The sequence below is a fragment of the Papilio machaon genome, chromosome 3, assembly GCF_912999745.1.
Source record: "Papilio machaon chromosome 3, ilPapMach1.1, whole genome shotgun sequence".
NCBI lineage: Eukaryota > Metazoa > Arthropoda > Insecta > Lepidoptera > Papilionidae > Papilio > Papilio machaon.
The window spans coordinates 6,748,517-6,769,981 of NC_059988.1; the positions used below are offsets into that span (position 1 = coordinate 6,748,517).

General features: G+C 31.3%; 1 protein-coding gene across 1 annotated transcript; it reads right to left on the reverse strand.

Annotated features, from left to right (window-relative positions):
* Window positions 1-14,533: 14,533 nt before the first annotated feature.
* LOC106710355 lies at window positions 14,534-19,957 on the reverse strand. Its single transcript, XM_014502375.2, has 5 exons — window positions 19,898-19,957; window positions 17,931-18,100; window positions 16,205-16,310; window positions 15,310-15,493; window positions 14,534-14,882 (listed from the first exon to the last, which is right to left on the reverse strand). The coding sequence occupies exons 2-5, from the start codon at window positions 18,097-18,099 to the stop codon at window positions 14,778-14,780; spliced, it is 564 nt and encodes a 187-aa protein (XP_014357861.2). The 5' UTR covers window position 18,100; window positions 19,898-19,957; the 3' UTR covers window positions 14,534-14,777.
* Between the last annotated feature and the right edge of the window lie 1,508 nt (window positions 19,958-21,465).

Sequence of the window (21,465 nt, forward strand, 5' to 3'; positions counted from 1 at the left end):
TGCTAGCTACTTGGAATTTATTTGTAACGAAGCTATTCGAAGGTCGTCCGTTGCCACAATAGTACTTCAGTTGCCCTTATGGTGTGAATACAAATTACCATTTGCCTGTCTCATAGGAGACTAATCAGTCAATCGCCTCACATTGCGCCCATTGAATCTAAATCTCATGCTCTCTTTGAAATAATAAGACAGATTCTGCAATACCACACACAATATTCTACGGAGACAATTTAAGGATTCTCCGATAGAGTTGTAAAAAAGATTTAAGACCAAAGTGAATATGAAAATATCTTTATTTTCATCCTCTTAATTTTGTAATAAAATGTTACGTTAAATTTTATCAACAAATACTTAAGACAAAGAAGAGAATAACTTCCATTTTTCTATCCTGTCAAAGGGAATTTTTCATTCTTTGTCGATTTATTTGGTCGACACGTATTTTATATTTACAACAGAAATATATGTTGGAATAAATATGACTTTTTAATTTTTTATCTCGATCTTTTACTTTTCAACGCGAATGAATATTTATATTGGTGTTGAAAAGTAAAAGATCGAGGTTAAAAATTATATCAAAAAATACTAACAATTCGTAAATTCGAGTAGCATTTACACAACTATTCACTCCTGTCAAGGTTATTTCACACATTTACATGTTTACACTTTCATATGTTTCAGGCGAGGGTGTTTTATTTACAGCCTTTTTTCAATAGGTATAGATTTCGGTTCAGAACGCTAATTATTAATTTCGTGTTTACAAGCAGATTCCATATAATGTGATTGATGTACATGCTAATATGTAAATAAATAAATAGGTAAAATGAACTATATTCTAAGGTATTGTATATTATGTAATTACATTTTGGCTTTGTATCAAAATTTATTGTATGTGCAGGTAGAGTATAAATATATTTATAGTGGTAAAATATTCTATAAGTTTTCTTCGTAAATGAAAACTAAATTTCCGCATTGTTTATAATTATGTCGTTTTTATACCCGATAATATTATAAAATATAAAGAATGTTGATATCGAATATAATAAAATTCTTACGTTTCTGGTAGAACCAGTTATGTTTTTTTTTTAAAGATGGGCACACACCCAGCATTTAAGATGTAAATTTGTCGGCCTATCATGGGAACGGCCGTCACCTAGTAACTCAAGGCCCCTCAAAATTATTTTAATGACGTCACATGACGAGTCAAGTGGATGTGAGAATTTATAACAAACACGATTTTCGCAAAAAAAAGTGTTTCATTAAAAGAACCGAATGCAGACTGAATAATTTAGCAAGTGGTCTATTTTTATCTAGGATGAGATTTTTATTTAATAAATTTTTGTGAATCTCAATTCTTTTTATTATTATATTTGATCTGGAAAACCTATTTAAGATGAAAATGTTTCAATGGTGCTTAAAATTAAGAATTTAAAACCGATTTCAAGGTTCAAAATTTGGTTATACTATAAAAAAAGAAAAAAATAAATAATTTCTCTTTATAGTAATGTTAATAAGGTCAACTGTACGATACATAAAAACTGCTCTATTAGACCTTAAGCTTCCATAGTAACTTAACATAGCCATGGAGGTATTTAACACGTGGTTGTAAATATATGCGAAATGTTTTAACACATTTAAAGTTAACAATCGTCTCTGACAATATGTACGTAGCATGCATTCCAAATTAATAGTTAGTTAAATAAATCTAATGCACAGAGGCTTTCGATACTTGCTTATTATGATACAAACGTTTTTTCTATTCCTAGAGACGTGAGTGACATGTATTAAAAAATAATTTGTTCGGGCATTATTTGATTACCAATTTTTTGATGCTCTGATGCCTGAAAGGGTTGTTGATCGTTAATCTTCAAATTTCAATTTGTTCAAATGCAAAAGCTACAACTTTCCATCACTATAATTCTGCTCACGTCTCTTGTAATACCATATCTTGTATATTGATTTGGTTTATCTGAATTTGTTATAAGTTTTACGGTTTGGTCAACATGAATCTAAAAGTTCATAGTTCTAACCCTTAAAAGTTAATTTTTAATGTAATATACGGTACTATTTAAGCTGAAATTATGACCAATATTTTCAAATGTCTTATCTACTTTGTGTGACAACAACTAGTTACACCTGCTTTTGTAATGAACAGGTTGTTAGTTGTAATTACACCATGACTTTATAGAAAATGTAACGGATTATATTGCACGGTCAGTACTTTCTAAACTTAACAAATCAAGGTCAACTTTTGTAATTATTTCAAAAACTTGTAACATTGGCAATGCGTGTTATCTCTTAATGTAACTGATATCTGTCATATTATTAATCATCACCGGTTACTTAAAATTTGTGTCAAATGGATATGATTTTTCATGTTCTTTTCTATTTCCAATATTTCCTTATATTTAACTCAATAGATTGAAAAAATATGTACGTCAAATGGATTATAACCATAAAAGGTTTCTAAATAAAAATTGTGACGGCAAAAATGTTCAACATGTTTAGGACGTATTCAAGTGGATTTCTTAGTGCGTATTTATGTCCCCCGAGCACCATGTGGTAACAATAGTATACACCGGTTTTCGTTTAAGGATTACAAAAGATGTAATATGAATGAGACATATTAATCTCGTAAACAAATAATGCAGTAAAAATACAGTAAAAATACAGTAAAATGTACCTGTTAATTTTGAGCCAAGAGCTTTTGCCAGAGTGTAATACAATTTTTGGAAGGTTAGTTTAAAACCTGGGCTATTTTTCAATCCGGTAGCGTCGGAAAAAAAATTGCATTGCGTAACATACATTCCCGCCATATTTGATTCATATCTCCATAGCGTTTATGAACGGAATGAATGGTAATGGTCGACCTTTTGTTAAAAGTTAACAAGTATCGAAGATTAGTACTTTACATTATCAGCGATACTTTACAACGGAAAAAAGTACTCAAACCATTGACTTGTGACGTAATCATAATTAAAAGTAAAATTTTGTACGTTGTTATAAAAAAAAGAAAACTTAAAAAAGAAGAAATAGGAAATCATAGAACACAAAAATGGCAAGCAAAAATTTCTTTCAGAAAATTGTCTCATGAAGGGGATTGACATGGCAATTCGTGTAATAAGTTATCGTGAAATTTGAATAGTGTAATGTGTTGTGTAGTATGAATATGTCAGTATGTGATACATTATAATTTAGTACGTATGATTCTACGCCTTGGTCGCGTCTAGCAATAAAAGGGTTCGTTAAGTGTTACCATGTATTGACTGATTACAAAACAACTTACATACGGTACTTGAGTACTGCGCTAAGAATTGCCTTATTCGTTACCTATTTGTATAGATTTTGTTTAAACACTATAGAATCAATAGATGCCTGCACGTTTTACGATTAACAATATCTTTAATAAAATTAAGATAAAAAGGTTTTAACTGCATCATGTTTAAAAAGGTTAATGTTACTGGCCAATTTAATAACAAAGAAAGAATATTTGTCTGCTGATCGTGATGCGTTTGGTAATTTCTCTAACAAACAAGAAGTGTTTTCTCTTAAAAAAATTGTCGTCTTCACTTACACATGTTTCTAGACATCCTATGTATTACAAAGTAAACGTAATTATGTTAATTTGTTAGCATATTTAACATACTTGCGAGCTACTCCACAGGTTTTATTTGGATCATTAGGAAATATGCAACTATCGTGTACTGTTTCAAAATTTTCTAATTATTTATCCAATTTCTTGTGAGTTAACAATTTATTAATATGTGATTTGCAAAGATGAAATTTACCTATCAAATAGGTACATTTTGGAAATGAGAAAGGTACTCATATGTAAATTTGGAATCCGTTACATCTCTCTACTTTCCTAATTTATGGCTTGTTTGTTTATTTTATTGTAATAATCTTATTGATTGATCGTTTAAATATGCTGATAGATAAGTAATAAATTTGACAGCTAAAAGCTAGTATATAATAATATATTATCATAGTATTTGAAATTACCACTCATTAGACAAATTTGTTTGTAACGGTATCACATGTTCGAAAGGGTTTTTAAAGTTTATTGACCGATTTTTTTCGGTCAATAAACGTACGAATTTTAATCAATTACTAATTGTTGCCCCCGACTTAGTCCCGGTAGAAATTGAAAACGAACTGATCCTCACATATACTCTTTTAATTCGCAATATTTCTTCACTATATTCTATAACTGCTATTTATCAAATTTCATCAATATTCCTTCAGCCGATGTGGAATAATCTATCTTTATTTTTGGCATATAGGTAGAGCCTGTAACAACATTTTTTGCACGAATGGTCTGGCTCGTCCGGTGAAATATCAAGACCACAAAGAAGACTGGAGTGATGTGATAACAATTAAAAGTTTTGCCGGATGAGTATGCGTGCCGGGGGCCTAATTTAGTTCTCTTCCCCTTCTCAGCCTTTGTCGATAAGGAATGGATGGGAAGGGCAGGTGGATTTGACAGAGGAGATTCCCCTTTTCTTTTGATTAAAGATACGCAACGCATCTGCAAATACAGATGTCTATGGGCAAAGTTTGCTTCTCTATTTTGGCGACTATAAGTGGCTGTTTGCTCGATTGCCACCTTACTATAAAGAAAAGGAAACATTAAATAACAAATATTAGATTACGTATTCTGTTATACAAATGTAAAAAAATGTGAAATCATTATCACCGAAAATATTCTAAAAGTGGTAATGACCTGGTTTTCTCGTGTTATTGTGTGGAAACATCATATTTTTTAAAAATCACATTGCTATCGTTGCAATAGCTTGTGAAATACTATTAATAAAATTAAAAAAATATGCCATGCCTATCAATAAATCATTTTAAACGGGTTTTTGGTATTCTTACGTCAATTTCCTTCGTATCTGAGCACGTGTTTTGGTCGAATCGTAATCGTTAGTGGAATTTAGACATAGTTTTGGATTCGAACATTGGTTTCTAAGAAAATTCAAATTTCCTTTCTTCGGTCTGAACTATTTTAATGCCTTTCGTACAGATGGACGATTTTGTATTTATCTATAACAGGATCAAGAATAGCCGTTAGGGCCTATATAATTTATTTTGATAAGTTATTTTTTTAACCGAATCCGTTCTTTCTTAATTATGCACATTATGTGGATTTGGATTGTTAGTTTTTACATTAATAGTTGTTTTCACATATTTTTTTTTTATTTTAGCACATTTTAGAGAGTTTTAATACGGCTATAAAACCAATAAGCATCTAAAATATGATAGTAGAAATAATTTTAATGTAAAGTCTTACCTTTTATCAACTAATAAAAAACTTCGTTAATTATTATTTTTTGCACTTAATATTATTTTTATTGACACTTGGTAATTCTATAACACTACTGAACGTACTGGTCGGTTGCAATCCAGAAAATTTTTGACGGTTATAATTTTTATTTGAAAATAGAACGAAGTTTTTTTTTTAATGATTCGAATTAAGTAATTATTTTGATTAGATCGATACGATCCAATGCACGCATTGTGCACGCAGCGCGGTGTAAATAGTATTGGTTGTATGGTCGCGTTAACGTATAGCTGACCAACACGGGACGCGAATGATCGACCTTGTTGAGGCTCAGATTTTAGATACAATTGTACGTTTTTCCCCCGCGAAATAAACTGGAACTAGCATTTTTGTACATAAACTGATAAACGTTACATTTGAAATACATTTGCTCTGCTGCGGTTTTAGCTTTATTTAACGTAAAGGTAACGTGAATGGAGTAGCATAATGATATTAATATGAGATAAATTATTTAAAACAGTGTATTGACATGTTTATAATAATTTAAATACGTACAGTTATTTTCTGTATATCAGTACTTTTCAAGGTTATTAATAAAAAAGAATATGTAAAGAAGAAACATTCTGTAGATTTAAATTTGGGTTACTTATTTTATTTACTTTTTTTACTATTCATAATCCATTCCGTACTGTTAAAAAAGCCTTTTGGCAGTCAAATTATTTTAAACTGTTTCATGTCAATGTTTTGTATTGTACTTTGTGTGGTAAGTCCTAGATATAGTTAAGATGACAAGGATAGATGTTTGTTTGAGTTGCGTCACAGATGCACTTATGCATTGTGTCAATGATCACTCATGTTCATGTATGTCACGTTTGTTGTTTCTCCGATACGTCGTATATGAATTTATTTGCTAAATTTAATAGTCTTTAAATACTCCTATTAAAGTATTTTCCTTAAAAGGTTCATAATTGTAATAAAGGTAAACAGGCTTTTAAATTAATTAAATCAGGAATAAAATCTTGTGATAGATGACTAATTAAGGAATACAAAAATATTTTCTTAACTTTATTATGTTTAAGTGGATTTGGAATTGCAGAAGCATCACTAAAGGAACCAATGTCAAATTGGTCCAAATGCTCGATTTCTTAATATTCTCAATATTAATAGTATTGTTGCGGCAACACCGGCCCCGGGGTTGAGTGGCCAGTGCGCACAGCGCAACCTTTTTTGTATGTTTATTTTTCTTTACTTCTTCTTGTTGACATTTTATTCATCTTTTTTCTCACTTCAATAAAAAAAAAGATCAGTCTTGTAACAAAAAGCAATACGATCTGAATGGAATTATTTTGTATTGCCTTGCTAAAGTTATTAGTTTATTTCATTCATGTGTTAACACAATTATACACGTCCTGTAGTTTCACGTAATATTTCAAGGAAAACTTTGTAAGTCAATCGCCTTTACTTACAATAAAACTACGGTTACTCTGACTAATATGTACGAGTATATAATCGCGTACATGGCATTGTAATTTGTGTTGTTTTTTAATATATTTTTTTTCCAATAATATTGAACTGTTCAAGGCCGGCTGAAGAATATTATTCAATGCAACCATGCAACCATCCATAACATTTGGGGTCACCCCCCTTTGAGTCTTACGTAATTGATGGACGTTCCCTTGTGAACAAACATCGCATCACCTTGGCAATCGTTTCGCGTCTATAAACGTAATACAAGGGCAAGTGTATCTTGACACTTTTTACTTGGAATGTCAAGATCAATTGACTAAACAAGTATCAAGATTATTAGAAGTAATTATTAATTAGGTAGGAGTGACCTGGACCAGAATAGCCCGAGAAAGGAATAAGTGGAAAAAGCTGAAGGAGGCCTTTGCCGACTGGTAAACAAATCTGCAGTTTCCCGTGACTTCGTCCGCGCTAAACTAAGAAAATCTAGTAATAAATATAGCCTTTGTCACCCGAGGATAGTGTAGCTTCCCAACGGTGAAAAAATAAAACAAACAAAAGCAAACAAACAAACAAATGTTTACTATTTATAATATCGGTAAAGATAATATTCCTGAAGGTAATCGAAACAAGGACTTGTTGGCGCCCGTATTGCTTTAACTTTTCACCTTAAAAATTGTTTAGAGCTTCGTATTACAACACTAATAGTCAATAAAGGCCTATCCACGTCCATGAAAACAATCGGATTTATTATAATGTTACGTCTAACGCCGAATGTTATTGTTATCTCTGTTTATCTTAAAGTGATTGAAGGTGATGAAAATATATTTTCACACAAATGTTTCGACATTGGAAGCGTATATTGTATAGCTGTCGCCTGCGATTCCATCCGCGCGCAATTAAAAAAAACTTAATAAGCCTATGTGTTCTTCCAGACTATGTTCTATATCTGCGCCAAGTTTTATCAAGATCCGTTGAGCCGTTTCGGAGATACCTTCAAACAAACATCCATCCATCTGAACATTCGCATTTATAATATTAGTAAGAGTAAGATTTTATTTGCAATGTCAGAATGATATAGCAGATATTTAATGATTTCATCTCGTGTCACGAATCACGAAGGTTGCAGACTCTTATTGGACATGCGGTGGGCCACGTGTTAAACGTAAGTGTAAAGATGTTTTAAGATTCTTAAATAAAAACATAACGGGTTCACGAAGGAAAAGGGTAATGAAATATATGCGAGATCTATTGACCCATAATTGGATTTAAGAGTTAACTTGAATGACTTGAGAATTAAAATATTAAGTATTTTTTCTGGTTACATTACATAAATATACGTATGTAATACTGTTTTAAGTCATGTTCTGTTACGAAATGCAGACATATTTATTGTTTTTTGTGAAATGACCACATTTTGTTAAGAGGTCAATGTATTTATTGCAAAATACTTCACATATTTTAATATATATCAGATTTGTATGATAATGTTTAATTAATATTAATTATTGATCGTAAATGTAAAAGCAAAATGATATTAAACCAGTTTGATGTAATGTGCGCCTTAGTAAAGAAATAACTAGCTAACTTGTTAACTTCCCCTCGGAAACAATCATTTAATAAATAAAATACAATTTTCATTCATTAATTTAAATTGATTGTATAAGGCAGATTGATGAAAACCGATAGAGTGCGGTTAACTAATTTGAATAATTAATACCCAGCTCGAATAGATTTGAGGAATAAAATGATTTATTTTAAAACTATTCAATTTACAGGCACTATTTAAACGGAAATACTTTTTTTCGATTAAAGGTTAAATAAAGAAATCATCAGTTCTTATAACAATTATATATATGTAATATATATTAGGTCCTTACATATGAAATTGGCGTTTTGTATGGGAGGAACAAAAAGTCGAATATTTTTTAATATAATATATTTAATTAATCAAAGTATGAACCATTATTTTCTATGCACTTTTGCCATCTCATAGGTAGTTCATTGATCCCTTTACTAAAAAAACCAGTCGGGCGGGAATCAATAAAATCTTTGAAGGCGATTTGGACTGCCCCATCGGAGTTGAATTTTTTCCCTTGCAAGAAGTTATCCAAATTTCGAAAAATATGGTAATCTGTTAGAGCAAGGTCCGGGGAGTACGGAGGATGTCTTAGACTTTCCAATTGAAGCTCTTCTAATTTAGTAGCCGTCTGTTGCGCAGTGTGTGTCTAGCGTTGTCGTGAAGCAGCAGTGGCGTGGAGCGATTGACCAGCCTAGGTTGTTTAGCCGCTAGCTTTTCCATCATGGTTTGCAATTGCTGACAATAGACATCAGCCGTAATAGTCTGGCCAGATTTGAGAAAACTGTAATGAACAATACCAGCACTAGTCCACCAAACGCTTACAAGTAACTTTTTTGGGTTTAATTTTCGCTTGGGGCAGGATTTGGCTGGCTGGCCAGGATCCAACCATTGCGCTGAGCGCTTCCGATTATCGTAAAGAACCCATTTTTCATCACAGGTAATGATTCGGTTTAAAATACCTTCATTATTGTGCCGGTTTAGTAATGTAACGCAACAGTCGACGCGCGTTTGCCGGTTTGCTTCAGTCAATTCGTGAGGTACCCACCTTTCAAGCTTTTTAATCTTCCCAATTTGCTTCAAGTGAATTAAAACAGTTTTATCACTAACATCGCAGCCTGCAGCTAACTCGGACGTGGTTTGCGATGGATCCGCTTCCACAATAGCCTTCAACTCTTCATTATCAACTTGAGTCTCAGGCCGTCCACGGGGCTTGTTCTGCAGATCGAAATTTCCAGAACGAAAACGTTGGAACCAAAAACGAACTGTGTTTTCTTTTGCAACACGACCGCCATACACATCATTCACCCTTCGAGTCGTTTCCGCAGCACTAGTGCCACGGCGGAACTCGTACTCGTAAATAATGCGATATTTTAAGTTTTCCATTTTGTAAAATGAGTGACGCAAACAGAAAAAAACAGAAGAAAAAAAACAAATGAATGACGGTCATCGAACCACAAATACATGAGTCTATAGCTGTACAAATTTGAATTTGGAATTCCTTACCAAAGAGGAGAAATTAGTGATTAAAGTGGCCAGTACGAAAAACGCCAATTTCATATGTAAGGACCTAATATATAACATTTTTAACACTTATATTTTTTATTAAATTTTTTTTAGATTTTAAGTCTTATCCGCGCTGCTAAAAATTAAATTGGACTCAGCGAATTATTTTTTCTCCGTGAATTTGACTAAATTTTCATTATATTTCGTAAATAATTATAAATGATAATATTCTATAGATTTTAGATTCTTTTTAAGTATAGATAATATTTTGCGTCTGTATTAATTACTGTGACGCATTACGGCGGGCTCAATCTTAAAAGAGATTAAAATCTTTCTAAATTAAAGCTTTTATTCCTTCGTTATACTTTGTAATTAGATTCCATGAACGCTTTGAACACTTTTAGCGTCAAATAAAAAATTATGTGTCAGAATAATTGTGTACATATTTGTTCAATATTACAAGGGTATTATTAAAAAAGTGTAAAAAAAATAAAGGCTAACATATATTTAGATCACCACCTATTTGTGTATATTCAAAAGAATTCAAAAGAAATTAAGAAAAATATGTAATAATTTTAGGCGCCTTACGTTCTAATGCTCACAAAGTGACGTAAATAAACTTTGCTATAAAATATGAGTAGATATTAATTAGAACATCGTTTGATTTGTTATCAAAATCTCATAGAATAAAGTATTGTGTTATATAGTATGTTTTTATATTTAACTAAACTTTTTCAGTAAATATGTCTGAAATGTAATTCAGAGTCAAACAAAACAAACGAAGTAATGTCCGTCTCGCGTGTGATTACGTTATAAAGCGAATACAAATTCCCGCGCGCCTTATTTTAGGTCTCTATTGGTATGGGTTTAGTAATTTTAATGCGCTCTTATTCCATTACTTCCAATTCGACTATTTTCGTAGTTTCTTATAAGTATATTGGATCTGAAAAGAATATCTTGGTAAAGATTTTTTTTAGTGTGCATCCCATTCAATATTTCAAATTGGTTTATTTTCTTCGGTAATTTTTAACAAATATGTATTATTTTGTTAGACATTATCATACCAGATGATAAATAGATAAATAAATTATGAAATTGTCTCAATATCTGTAGACTTGTGTTCAGAATGTGATTTCTACTCCGTGGCTGGCAAATGATACTTTAATGTTTGCTGGAAATCGGAATTTCTCTTATCATTGACGGTTCGCTCGCTACAAAAGATGTAGGTTTCTTAAACACAAATATTCTCTATGTTTATATAAAAGCTTATAGATAAAATTGTGCTTTCTATTTTAACAAAGGAAGAGTCATCGACGGCAATATCTTATCTAACGAAAATAGTTACATATCTTAAGGAATATGATAAGAGATGTAACTCTTTTTCTCGGATGAATCGATCTGTTGTACAATTAATGTAGAAGTCCAGCCTCAGAAGATAATGACAATACGTGAACACATTCGAGTCTTCTTCCATATTACTATAAATAAAATACTCGTACATATAATTAGTTATTTATTACATTATACGTAGGCGAAGGACGTGTTTTTAATTAAAAATAAACACGGCTAAAGATTTAATTATAAGAGTTGTTTCTTGTATAACAGCGTAATTGCTTGTGTTTTAACGGGCCCTTAACGAGAGTAGTAAATTAAATTTTTTGATATAAAATTACGCTGAACTACGTATATTAAAAATAAATACATTTAGTAGGTATTGAATGTACATTTAAAAAAAAAGCTGAAATTGGTCGATAATTTTTTCAATTGATAACTTTTGTGAAAGAAAGAAAACAAGTGGTAATAACCTTTTACCTTTGTTTTCTAAGACCAAAATCTCTGTATAAAACATATGGTCATCCCTGTTATCTCTGACAAAACAGATTTAACAATATGTTTTAAACGGGGATTTTGGTCTCAGAAACCCGCGGTAAGAGACCGACACAAGTCTATGCCAATAAGACATTACCATTTTACCTTATCATTTGTGAACATCGATAAACTTGAGGAAGCTTTTCGCTGAAAGACAATAGTTATTTGTGCCTAAGTGATAAGTGACATGTTTGTATTATTTTTAATAGTATAAAAAGTATTGTTTATACATTAAGTAATGAGTCATATGGTATGACTTGTGGTTGCCTGCTGTCTAATGCCAAGTTCGTACGTGACTATTAGTCGTTTGTAACACTAATAATTAATTAAAATTCGTAGTGCAGTTTTTTTTCTTTTGTTCTAATAGTTTGATGAAGTGTTTATTCACGCTAAACAATAAGCTCAAGCAGATATAAATAATCTCTATTTAACTTAGTCTTTGTGCCTAGCGGTTAAGCCTCTAAAATGCAGCTTGCATGTTGTAATGAAAACATTTGTCTTTTAGATTTACTTAACTAACATTATAAAGTGGAAGGATTAATTTGTGATGGATTAACTTTGAATTTATGAACCGATTATGTTCATATTTCATTATATATGAAAATTATAAATGATTAATAAACATATGAAATTTATATCAATAAATCTTCCTCCAGACATAAATAACATGACTAAAACGCCTGTTAAAAAACTTTAATTACTAGTTTGCAATCATCTGGTTAATGGATCGTAAATTTTTTATTCATGTTAGAAATGAATAATGGTTGGACTTAATAAAACATTTACGATGTTAGTTTTCTTTCTTGAGAATTTTTTCTCACATACAATATTAAAAATAAACCCACAATTTGATTAAAGAAATCTGTAGCATACATGTATTCGCAATATACATTTGTATTTGATATTGTGATAAGAAAACCACCGGCTTTCTTACAGTCTCTTTACAATAGAAGGGTTCTTTTATGTTTGTTGGCTTCGGGAATACCAAATTGAAATCAAATATATGTTACTGATATTGAAAAGACGGTCTATTAGTTTATTTTATTTATAATACATCGACTACATGTTGATAAATTAAAAGGTAAATTACTATTGAAAATTTTTAAAAATGAAATAAAACTTTCTTTGCTTCAGCTTAATTTATTGAAAAATCAAGAAAAATAAATGTATAAATGTAATCTACATCTATTTATATCGTTGTATATATACTTCATCTGAAATTGATCTAATTATTATGTGATTGTACTTTTTAATTAAATGTGAATTGTTTGAAGTGGTGAATCCTTTTTTTTCCATACACAGTTCAAACAAGATATAGGTTAAGCATTTGATGTACATTTGTTTTTAATAATGGTATTCCAAGTCTTACAATTTGTGTCTGCTTTAATCGTTTGTAAATTTTTAAAGCAAACGTTTATGATTGTGTCATACAAAATTTTTTAAGAAGTACGTTCCGAATCGTTTTAATATTAATTGGACAAAACAAAACAATAGCACTGTAATTTATTTGCCAAATTCATTTTTACATTTACAACAATGTGAATATTACACAATTACTTAATATTTACATTTCTATTAAATACAAAATCAATCGATAACGATTCAAGGAACCGAATTAATTTCCAAATGTTTCGAACTGTGCCTATCACGAATATTTATGTCAAGCACCCTCGTTTCGTTATCGACAAAATTTGTACATAAATTGATGCAGCGCCTTTGTCGGGCATAAAATTCACCAAAATTTTTGACGTAATTGACGTCGACGATACTACGAAGGCGCTTGCCGCAAATATTCATGCTAGGACCTCTGATTTTAATTATTGGGTAAAACGGTTCATTAGCCATTACGCGAGGCGCAAGATAATATGTTGGCTGTAATAAAGTTATGAATGGGACTTTGAATGTGTCACACTTATCCTAATTGTTCTACTTTATTTTCATTGTTTTAATTTCTAATATTTTGCAAATTACAGTAGTTAAAGAGTCTTTTATTATCCTTATAAATCATTCTTTACGTAATAAAATACTTTTACAATATTTATTAAAATAAAGGTTATTAAGTGCATGAAAAAGAGCTTTTACAGAATCAATATATATCTTAGCGAAGACCATTTTGTTAAAAGAAGAAAATTTAACTTTGTCTACGACTATCAAATACATGCATAAGTAAAGTTATTTTGTAAGTTTAAAGCTTTGTGCTTATATTTTTGTAAGCGTTATTTGTATTTTTAGCCGACTTGAAAAAGAAGGAGGTTATCAATTCGACTGAATTTTTTTTTTCATTGATACTAATATTTTCACACGGCACTTTAAAACACTTTTAATGGAAATAGACAAAAATAGTGGAAGCTGTAATAACCATGTTGTTCGCTTAAAAATGCTCTGTTCAATGTTTTAATATTCTAGTGTCAAAATTACTAATTAGAACTTTATTGTGCATGCAAAATGCAAATATCCGCCAACAGTATTAAAGTCTGAACAAAAGACAACACTTAATTATTTGCAATCAGGTCAAAGCTTTTATACTGTGCTTCTTAAAGATAAAACTTTTATATTCGGTCATAATACGACCTAAAATAGATATAGCCAATTAGGCAGACTACGAGTCAGCTAATTACATTTTAAAGTTTTTTTTTTAAGTTGTTGACGTCACACGAATTTTGCGAATTTAAAAATATTTTAACGAACTAAGCAGTGTGATTTAATTACGCTTTATGGAACACTTTTTTGACGTAAGGAAGACTACAAAGGTTGACTACACTTACTCTAGATTACATTAGTTTATGTTGTGTAATAATTCTTTTACAGTGATATATACAGGTTCACAGAAATTTATACGTATATTGACGATCAAATCGAAATAGCCTTAGCACTTATTTACACAGCAATAGATTAAAATCTGAGTGGAATGTCCAAGAACAGTTTCATACGTTTGCCGATATCGACAACGGTATGTTCTTCAATTTCTTGCTAGCTGTCGCAGCTAATGGACGCCTCCTCCACGTCCTCCTCGTCGAGAGGTTGGCTGGTGAGTGCGGCCCAGAGCGGCGAGCGTGCGCCGAGCTGGGCCGAGTCGCGCCGCTAGATGTCACGCGCGCACGCCGCCGCTGCTGCTGCCGCTGTGCCCACCGCGCCCATCGCACCAAACAGTATCGTGCCCACCTCACGGTCCGGTGTTATGTCAACCTGATAATTGATATTTGGATATACTCAGTGTTAGGAAGAAAACACAACTGTGGAAAGCCTTGACATCTCAATATAGACATTCTTATATTATATTGGCTTTTATTTACCCCGTTTATTCTATTGTAGAATTACATTCCACTGATATTGGTCTACTGCAGTGAGGTCTACACGACAGCGACAGCTACATACAATTAGTCCCGGAGAAGAAATTTCTAAAATTAGCTCATGCGCGTGGAAATAATTTTCATGAAACATTAAAGAGACCTTTTTCATTTCTCATATAATAAAATCCCCGCATAATAATCTTATCGTATAATTAAAATTAATTATTACATTAGATTTTATCGTCGAAGTACGAGATTTAAAATGAACAAAATACATTATGATATGAAAAGAAGGCGAAAATGTGTAGCTTTTTTATCGTTACTTGTGATAGTGTTGTCTGCTCGGGGTCTGAACGTTCTTCAAGCACCGTGTCCAGTTCTAGGGTAGGTAGAGGGCGCGGCGAGCGGACCAAGCTCACGGCTCGCGCACGATTCTTCACAGGGGACAGCCGCACCACGGACAGCTCTCCTCTGTCCAACTCACAATTACGACGTCTTGCGCGTTCTCTATTTAAATAAATTTAGCTTTAATACCTTCGTTCAGATATTACAAGATAAGTGTGATGGTGACTTAATTTTATTTACAAATTTTATTTTGCAAAAGCGCGTCTTTGTAATTTGTAGCGTTTTAGGGTTTATTTAAAGCTTATTTATTAGGGTAGGTATATACTAATTTTATGGCTGGCATTCTTTTTATGTTTGTTCTACAGTCGCATTTCTTAAAAGAGAAACCACGCTGTTTCCTAGCGTCGTAATAAAAAGATATAATCAAGTTTCAAAGTACCCGCCCTGGCTCTAACACTACACAGCAAAACCGATAAAAATAAAAGCAAGGTTATGTCAACGATACGCGAGCCGGCGACAGTTACGAGTACCTAAATGTGCCATCATTGTCTCCTATTGGGAAAATCTGTTACGAAAATTAAGGTCAATTCTATTTTGCCGAATTAAGTAAATATTCACACATTACCAACAGCTACCTGAAAGTGGTACAATTGTTGCAGATTTCTCAGGTGATGTGCTTTTGCTAAGCAAATCGATCCGGGAATATCTTCTAACTATCTGTGTTGTTGTTGAATAGGTAAATATAATAATGTAAAAGATAGCTATCTGTTAAATATTCTCTACGGCTTTAAATTAATGAGGGTTATTATCCATCCCGCATCCAATAATTTTCCAATTACGGTTAATTATTAGTAATTTTCGTTACTTACTTACCTTGCTAATTTCGCTCTCCGTCTGAGGCAACAGATAACTGTTAACGCGAGCAACGGGAAACCAAATATACACGAAACAATCGGTACAACTATTGATTCGGGTGTAACTGAAACAAAGTGATTTCGTTATTAAAAAATTGAATACACCTTATAACAGTGAAGCGTTTTAAAAAATCACTATTGAGATTCTATACTCTCTCGCATTTACTACTTTAGCTTATTGAATTTTTCTTCTCCGTCATGTAACGTAATTCGGGATAAATGTGTACAACTGAACCCATTTATTGTTAGCTTACAAGGTCGATTGTAGGTGGATATATTCATACAAAGCTTAAATAAGTCGATTACCACAGAGTAATAAAATGCTTTGGATATTACAGATTCAGCATTGGTTACGAAAATACTTTCATTTGACGTGTATTTATTGTTTTATTAATGGAATATGGTAATGCGGCATATTAAGTTGAATCTTTTTGAGGGTAGCAAATGAGCGTAAAATTGACCTTATCGCTCCATAAAGGGGACTGAGTTTTGTTTTCTGGATTCAGTAACGTAACTCCAGTCAGTGGAGTGACACCAGTATATATACATATGAAACTTCCTTAAAATTAAATAAGTATTACAATTTTGAATAATTAATTTCCGTGAGTCTCGCGTACAGCGCTCCTACTTAGTAAGGAGGATTAAAGTCTTCTTTTTCCCCATTTAGACGATTAAAAGATACGAAAAATGCGCGGCTCAGTAAGGTTTTTTGCATCATGAAATTATTTTGTAAAATGTGTTACCATGGGTAATGATGTTTTATTTAATAAAACATTCATTTTTATTTAAGAAAATATTTCCAAAAATAACTGTTTTAAAACGTATTTAACTAACTTATACTACATAATGAAATTAGAGTAATAAAAAAGAAATTTTAAAATAACATGCAAAATTAAAAGGACAGCAGTACAATTAATTGCGCACGAATGAAATATTTTTTGAATTTTTCTAGTGAATCGTGAAATACTCAATAGTATCTTCAAAAGATTTATGTAACTACAAAATGTTCTTCGTATATGATGACAAAATGGTCGTGAGGGTTTAATATATTATTTAACGTATTCGAAACTTGTTTTTGGCAATTTAATATTACAGAAGGTCGTGTAGAAATTACGTTTAATGTTAATTGATTATACGACGCGTACTGTACCTCTGAGTCTTCCCGAAACATTTAGGTAGGTGCCCATTAGCTTTTATAGTCTGCTATATCATAAAAACCATGAGATATGAATACGTTATAGCTTTACTTATAACTAATAATAAGATAGCGTTTTACTAAGCGGTCAATCAAGCCATATGATTAATTTTATGAATGTTTGCATTGAAGCATCCCAATTAAAAATAGTTTGTAGTTAAGAAAATGTAATATCAAATATTTCCTAGAAATCTTACTAATATAATAAATGCGAAAGTTTAGATGTATATTTGATACAAGGTCCATATATCCGGAACGGCTCAGCAGATCTTGATGAAATTTGGCACAAATATAAAACATAGTCTGGAAGAACACACATGCTACTTATAACGATTTTTTATTGAGTGCAGACGGAGTCGTGTGTGACAGCTAGTATACATACAAACATACTCTAAATACTAGTGATTCATTTGCTATGATGTGTTAAGTTTTAGAACGATCGAATCGATTAATATGATCTTTATCAACGTAAGAAGAGTTATGAATATACCTGTAGGATATATGATGATGGGAGGTCTTTTGTTCCCGCCCGAGCTAGACTTGGCGACGGACACCACGTTGGCAGCTGTTGTCGTCCGAGTTGTGGTCGTAGCGGCATTTGTGCTGAGCTGTTCTAATATTCCTAAGGACTCTGTAGTTCTTGACCGAGTCATTTTCATTCTAAACAATAGGGCAAATGTAAATTAAAAGAGATTATTTTTTTGTTTAAAGAAAGTTTAAATTAAAAATACTTGTCAACTAAAGATTTGTTTATTAAAATCACTTATTAATCAAGAACTCACTTTACGTTAATTTAAAATATGTAAGATTATAAAAAATGAAAACTAAGATTATAATGTATCTGCTTAAAATTCACATATTATTTTCACGTTGTTATCTTTTGTAAATGACGTGCTATTTTACAGAAGAAACGATCCTTAAAGTTTCCCAGAGAAAAAGGTGTAGTAAGTACTTAAACTAATTTCTTATTTGAAAGGTTGTAATTAGGTTATTATTCGCTTAACCAATTAACGATTGAAGAATTCGATTGAAATAATACGTTTTTGGTTCCTATATGTTTCTTCATAGGAATTATTAAGAAATGCTTTAGAATCTCTATCGTGGCATTAGAATAGATATAAGATATGAATACATGTAAATAAATTCTACTTTCAAACATCTTTACAATAAAACATTATAAAAATACTTGTTATCTTAAAAAAAATGGAGAAAAATATTGTACAGGTGTTTCGGCAAAGGAATCTTACTGCGAAAAGCCACATCTACGCGATATTTCCTCGGATTATTATATATCAAATACGGAGCAAAATCTCATTTGTTTTCGTTACATGAAGATATGAGATGATACGTCTTGTGAGTGGGAAGTCGACACTACATACATAAACCACCCTATGTAAGAGATTGATGGCTATAACCACATGCTGTGTAACGTAACGTTTTTAAGTCTTATAACTTTCAATTTATTATACTCCGATGCATGATCAATATTATGAAAATTCAATAAAATAATTTTTATCACCATGAATTACTCCCAAAAAAAATTGATCATGTTTCTAAATGTTTATGTAATATATATGATTGAATAAGAACTAATTAAGATTAATTTAAAACTCATGTTATCTTTGTGAAAAGAAACTGTTGCAAAATCACATAAAGTTTCAATTAGTAGTAAATTATCAACTACATTGTCGCTTTAGCGAAGTGAGCTATTAAGAGAAATTAATTTGAAATATGTGGTAGTGGTTTATTCCCCTTTTACAGGCACGTTTAAACTGAAACTAGGTTGAGCGCCTTTTACTATATTATTTTGCTGATGTCTAATTTATTTTTAGTCAAAAATTGTACAGTTAAATTAAAAAACCCATCTATTTTTTTAGAATTAGTTGGTTACGGCTGATTTATGTATGTATTTTATGGGTTTTAATGCTATTTGTGGCAATAATATCTTAGTGAACATCGCGTGAACGTTTTTCAGGAAGTTCTTTTTATTATTTAACGGTTAACTAAATTGAATTGTATCCCATAATATTAACTTAACAACGTATTGCTAAATAAAACTTTATTGTTCACTTTGACTACCTTTATCTTGAATAGAATATAATGGAAAAAGTTGAAGTGAGGTGTACTCCACTCTACCTCTAATTAGCAGCCAAAATAGAAACCACCAGACTACACTAATCAGTGGAGATTGTGAAAAAATTATTGATGTAATAAAACGTGTTAAGATAATTTACATCACTAAAATATGTAGGTTTTTATGTTTTTTTTTTTACTTATAAGATAGATGATAGGCGGATATTTTACAGTTAAAATTTAAAGTATAGAATTAGTAACAATTTAATTGATTTTGAATTTGAATTTTAATTCTATTCATAAAATCACTCTTTGTATTAGATGTAGGTCTTTTATGTTTCAGTTATTTATAGCTTAACTATGCGTTTTACATGCTGTACTCACCGATCACGTTATCCTATGTACATACACTTTAACTATATTGATTTATATTATGAAATACCTCTATACAATTTAATTGTAAATTATTAAATTTAAAATAATTTTTTTATAATTATTATTCCAAGCACGTTACAATGAATTTTCTAATGTAAACTGCAGAGGAATCGACACGTCCAATCGGCAGGATTCCCGCCGGCACACTGAAGCTTACCGGTTACTGAATTGAATAGAATGGAACTGAAACAACGAGCCATAGTCAGTGCATTTCGTCCAGCGACCCGAATTCTCAGGCCTTTAATAACACAAAGCATACTCCGCGTTCATATCTCCTTTATTCAAGGTATGAAGCTACAAATGTGACAGACAGACAGGTTTCTGTTCCAATCCAATGTAGACATTCAAATGATATAATACAGACCGAACATTTTATAATACGTAAAGAAATGAACATTTTTGAAGAAACATTTTTTTATAAGTTATTTCTTTTCTTATTGTTGGCTGTGAGTCAGGATTTTATAAAATATTACTTTTGTAGCTTTTTCCCTGCATTAATATCGCGAAAAAGCGTTTGTAATTTAAAGCTATAACTCAAGTCTGTTTTCTGTTTTTTTATTTGAATCTGCGATGCTTATGTTTTAATTATTTCCTAGAAGTAACGGTATTTTAATGCTTGTTCTTTAAGGAAAAATTTTCATTCTAACAGTGTTAAATGTTTTGTTTACTTTTTAAAAAGTCGTTGTGTAAGTACAATGTAGTCGAGTTGTGATGTAACATTAAGGTATGACAGAGTCGGTTTGTTCTATTAATTTTTATGAGAGATGTTCTTACCTGTCTTCTATGAGTTCGTGGTATTATTAAATCCATTACTGTTAAGTTTTATCGAAAGTTCAAATAGGTCCAATAAAATTTATATAAATAAAGTTTAAACAATTATTTAGTAGTTATACATGAAGATCGTGTGAGGACGCTAATGAATAGCTTGTTATCTAGGTACGTTGTATCCGTTGTAAACACAATGGTTATCTGTTTATGGCTGGCTATGAAGTTATTAGCGTTGTATAATGAAATTCATAGATCGATATTCTGCGTTTTGTCGAGCTCAGCCTTGGTGGTTTACAGAAATAAACGTCTAATTAAAACAATTTTGTATACACTAACATTACTGAAATATTATTACTAAATTGCTATTTTCTTTCTTTAGGGATGAACTGCTTGATGTATTACAAATAGGTAAGAAAATTCCTGAATAGTTCTTTTAAACCCTAAAGCGATGTTGTGAGGATATTTATAAGAACTTTAAATTGTGCTTCCAAATTCATTAAATAACAAACCTTTGTATTTTATATTCTTACATGCATGGTGAAAGCAATGTAATCCTTATATAGGTCAAATGCGATCTTTTCTCTTTTCAAATATTTTCTCACCCATACGTGAGTCAATTACGCTGTCTTGGAATCCTGTTTCGTTTCCTCAGTTGTTATTTTGCGGCTTGTACGATATTTTAGTAACAAATGTTTGCCAAATACTAGTCAAATGTTTGTAAAAAAAGAATCACTGTATTTTGTTTATTG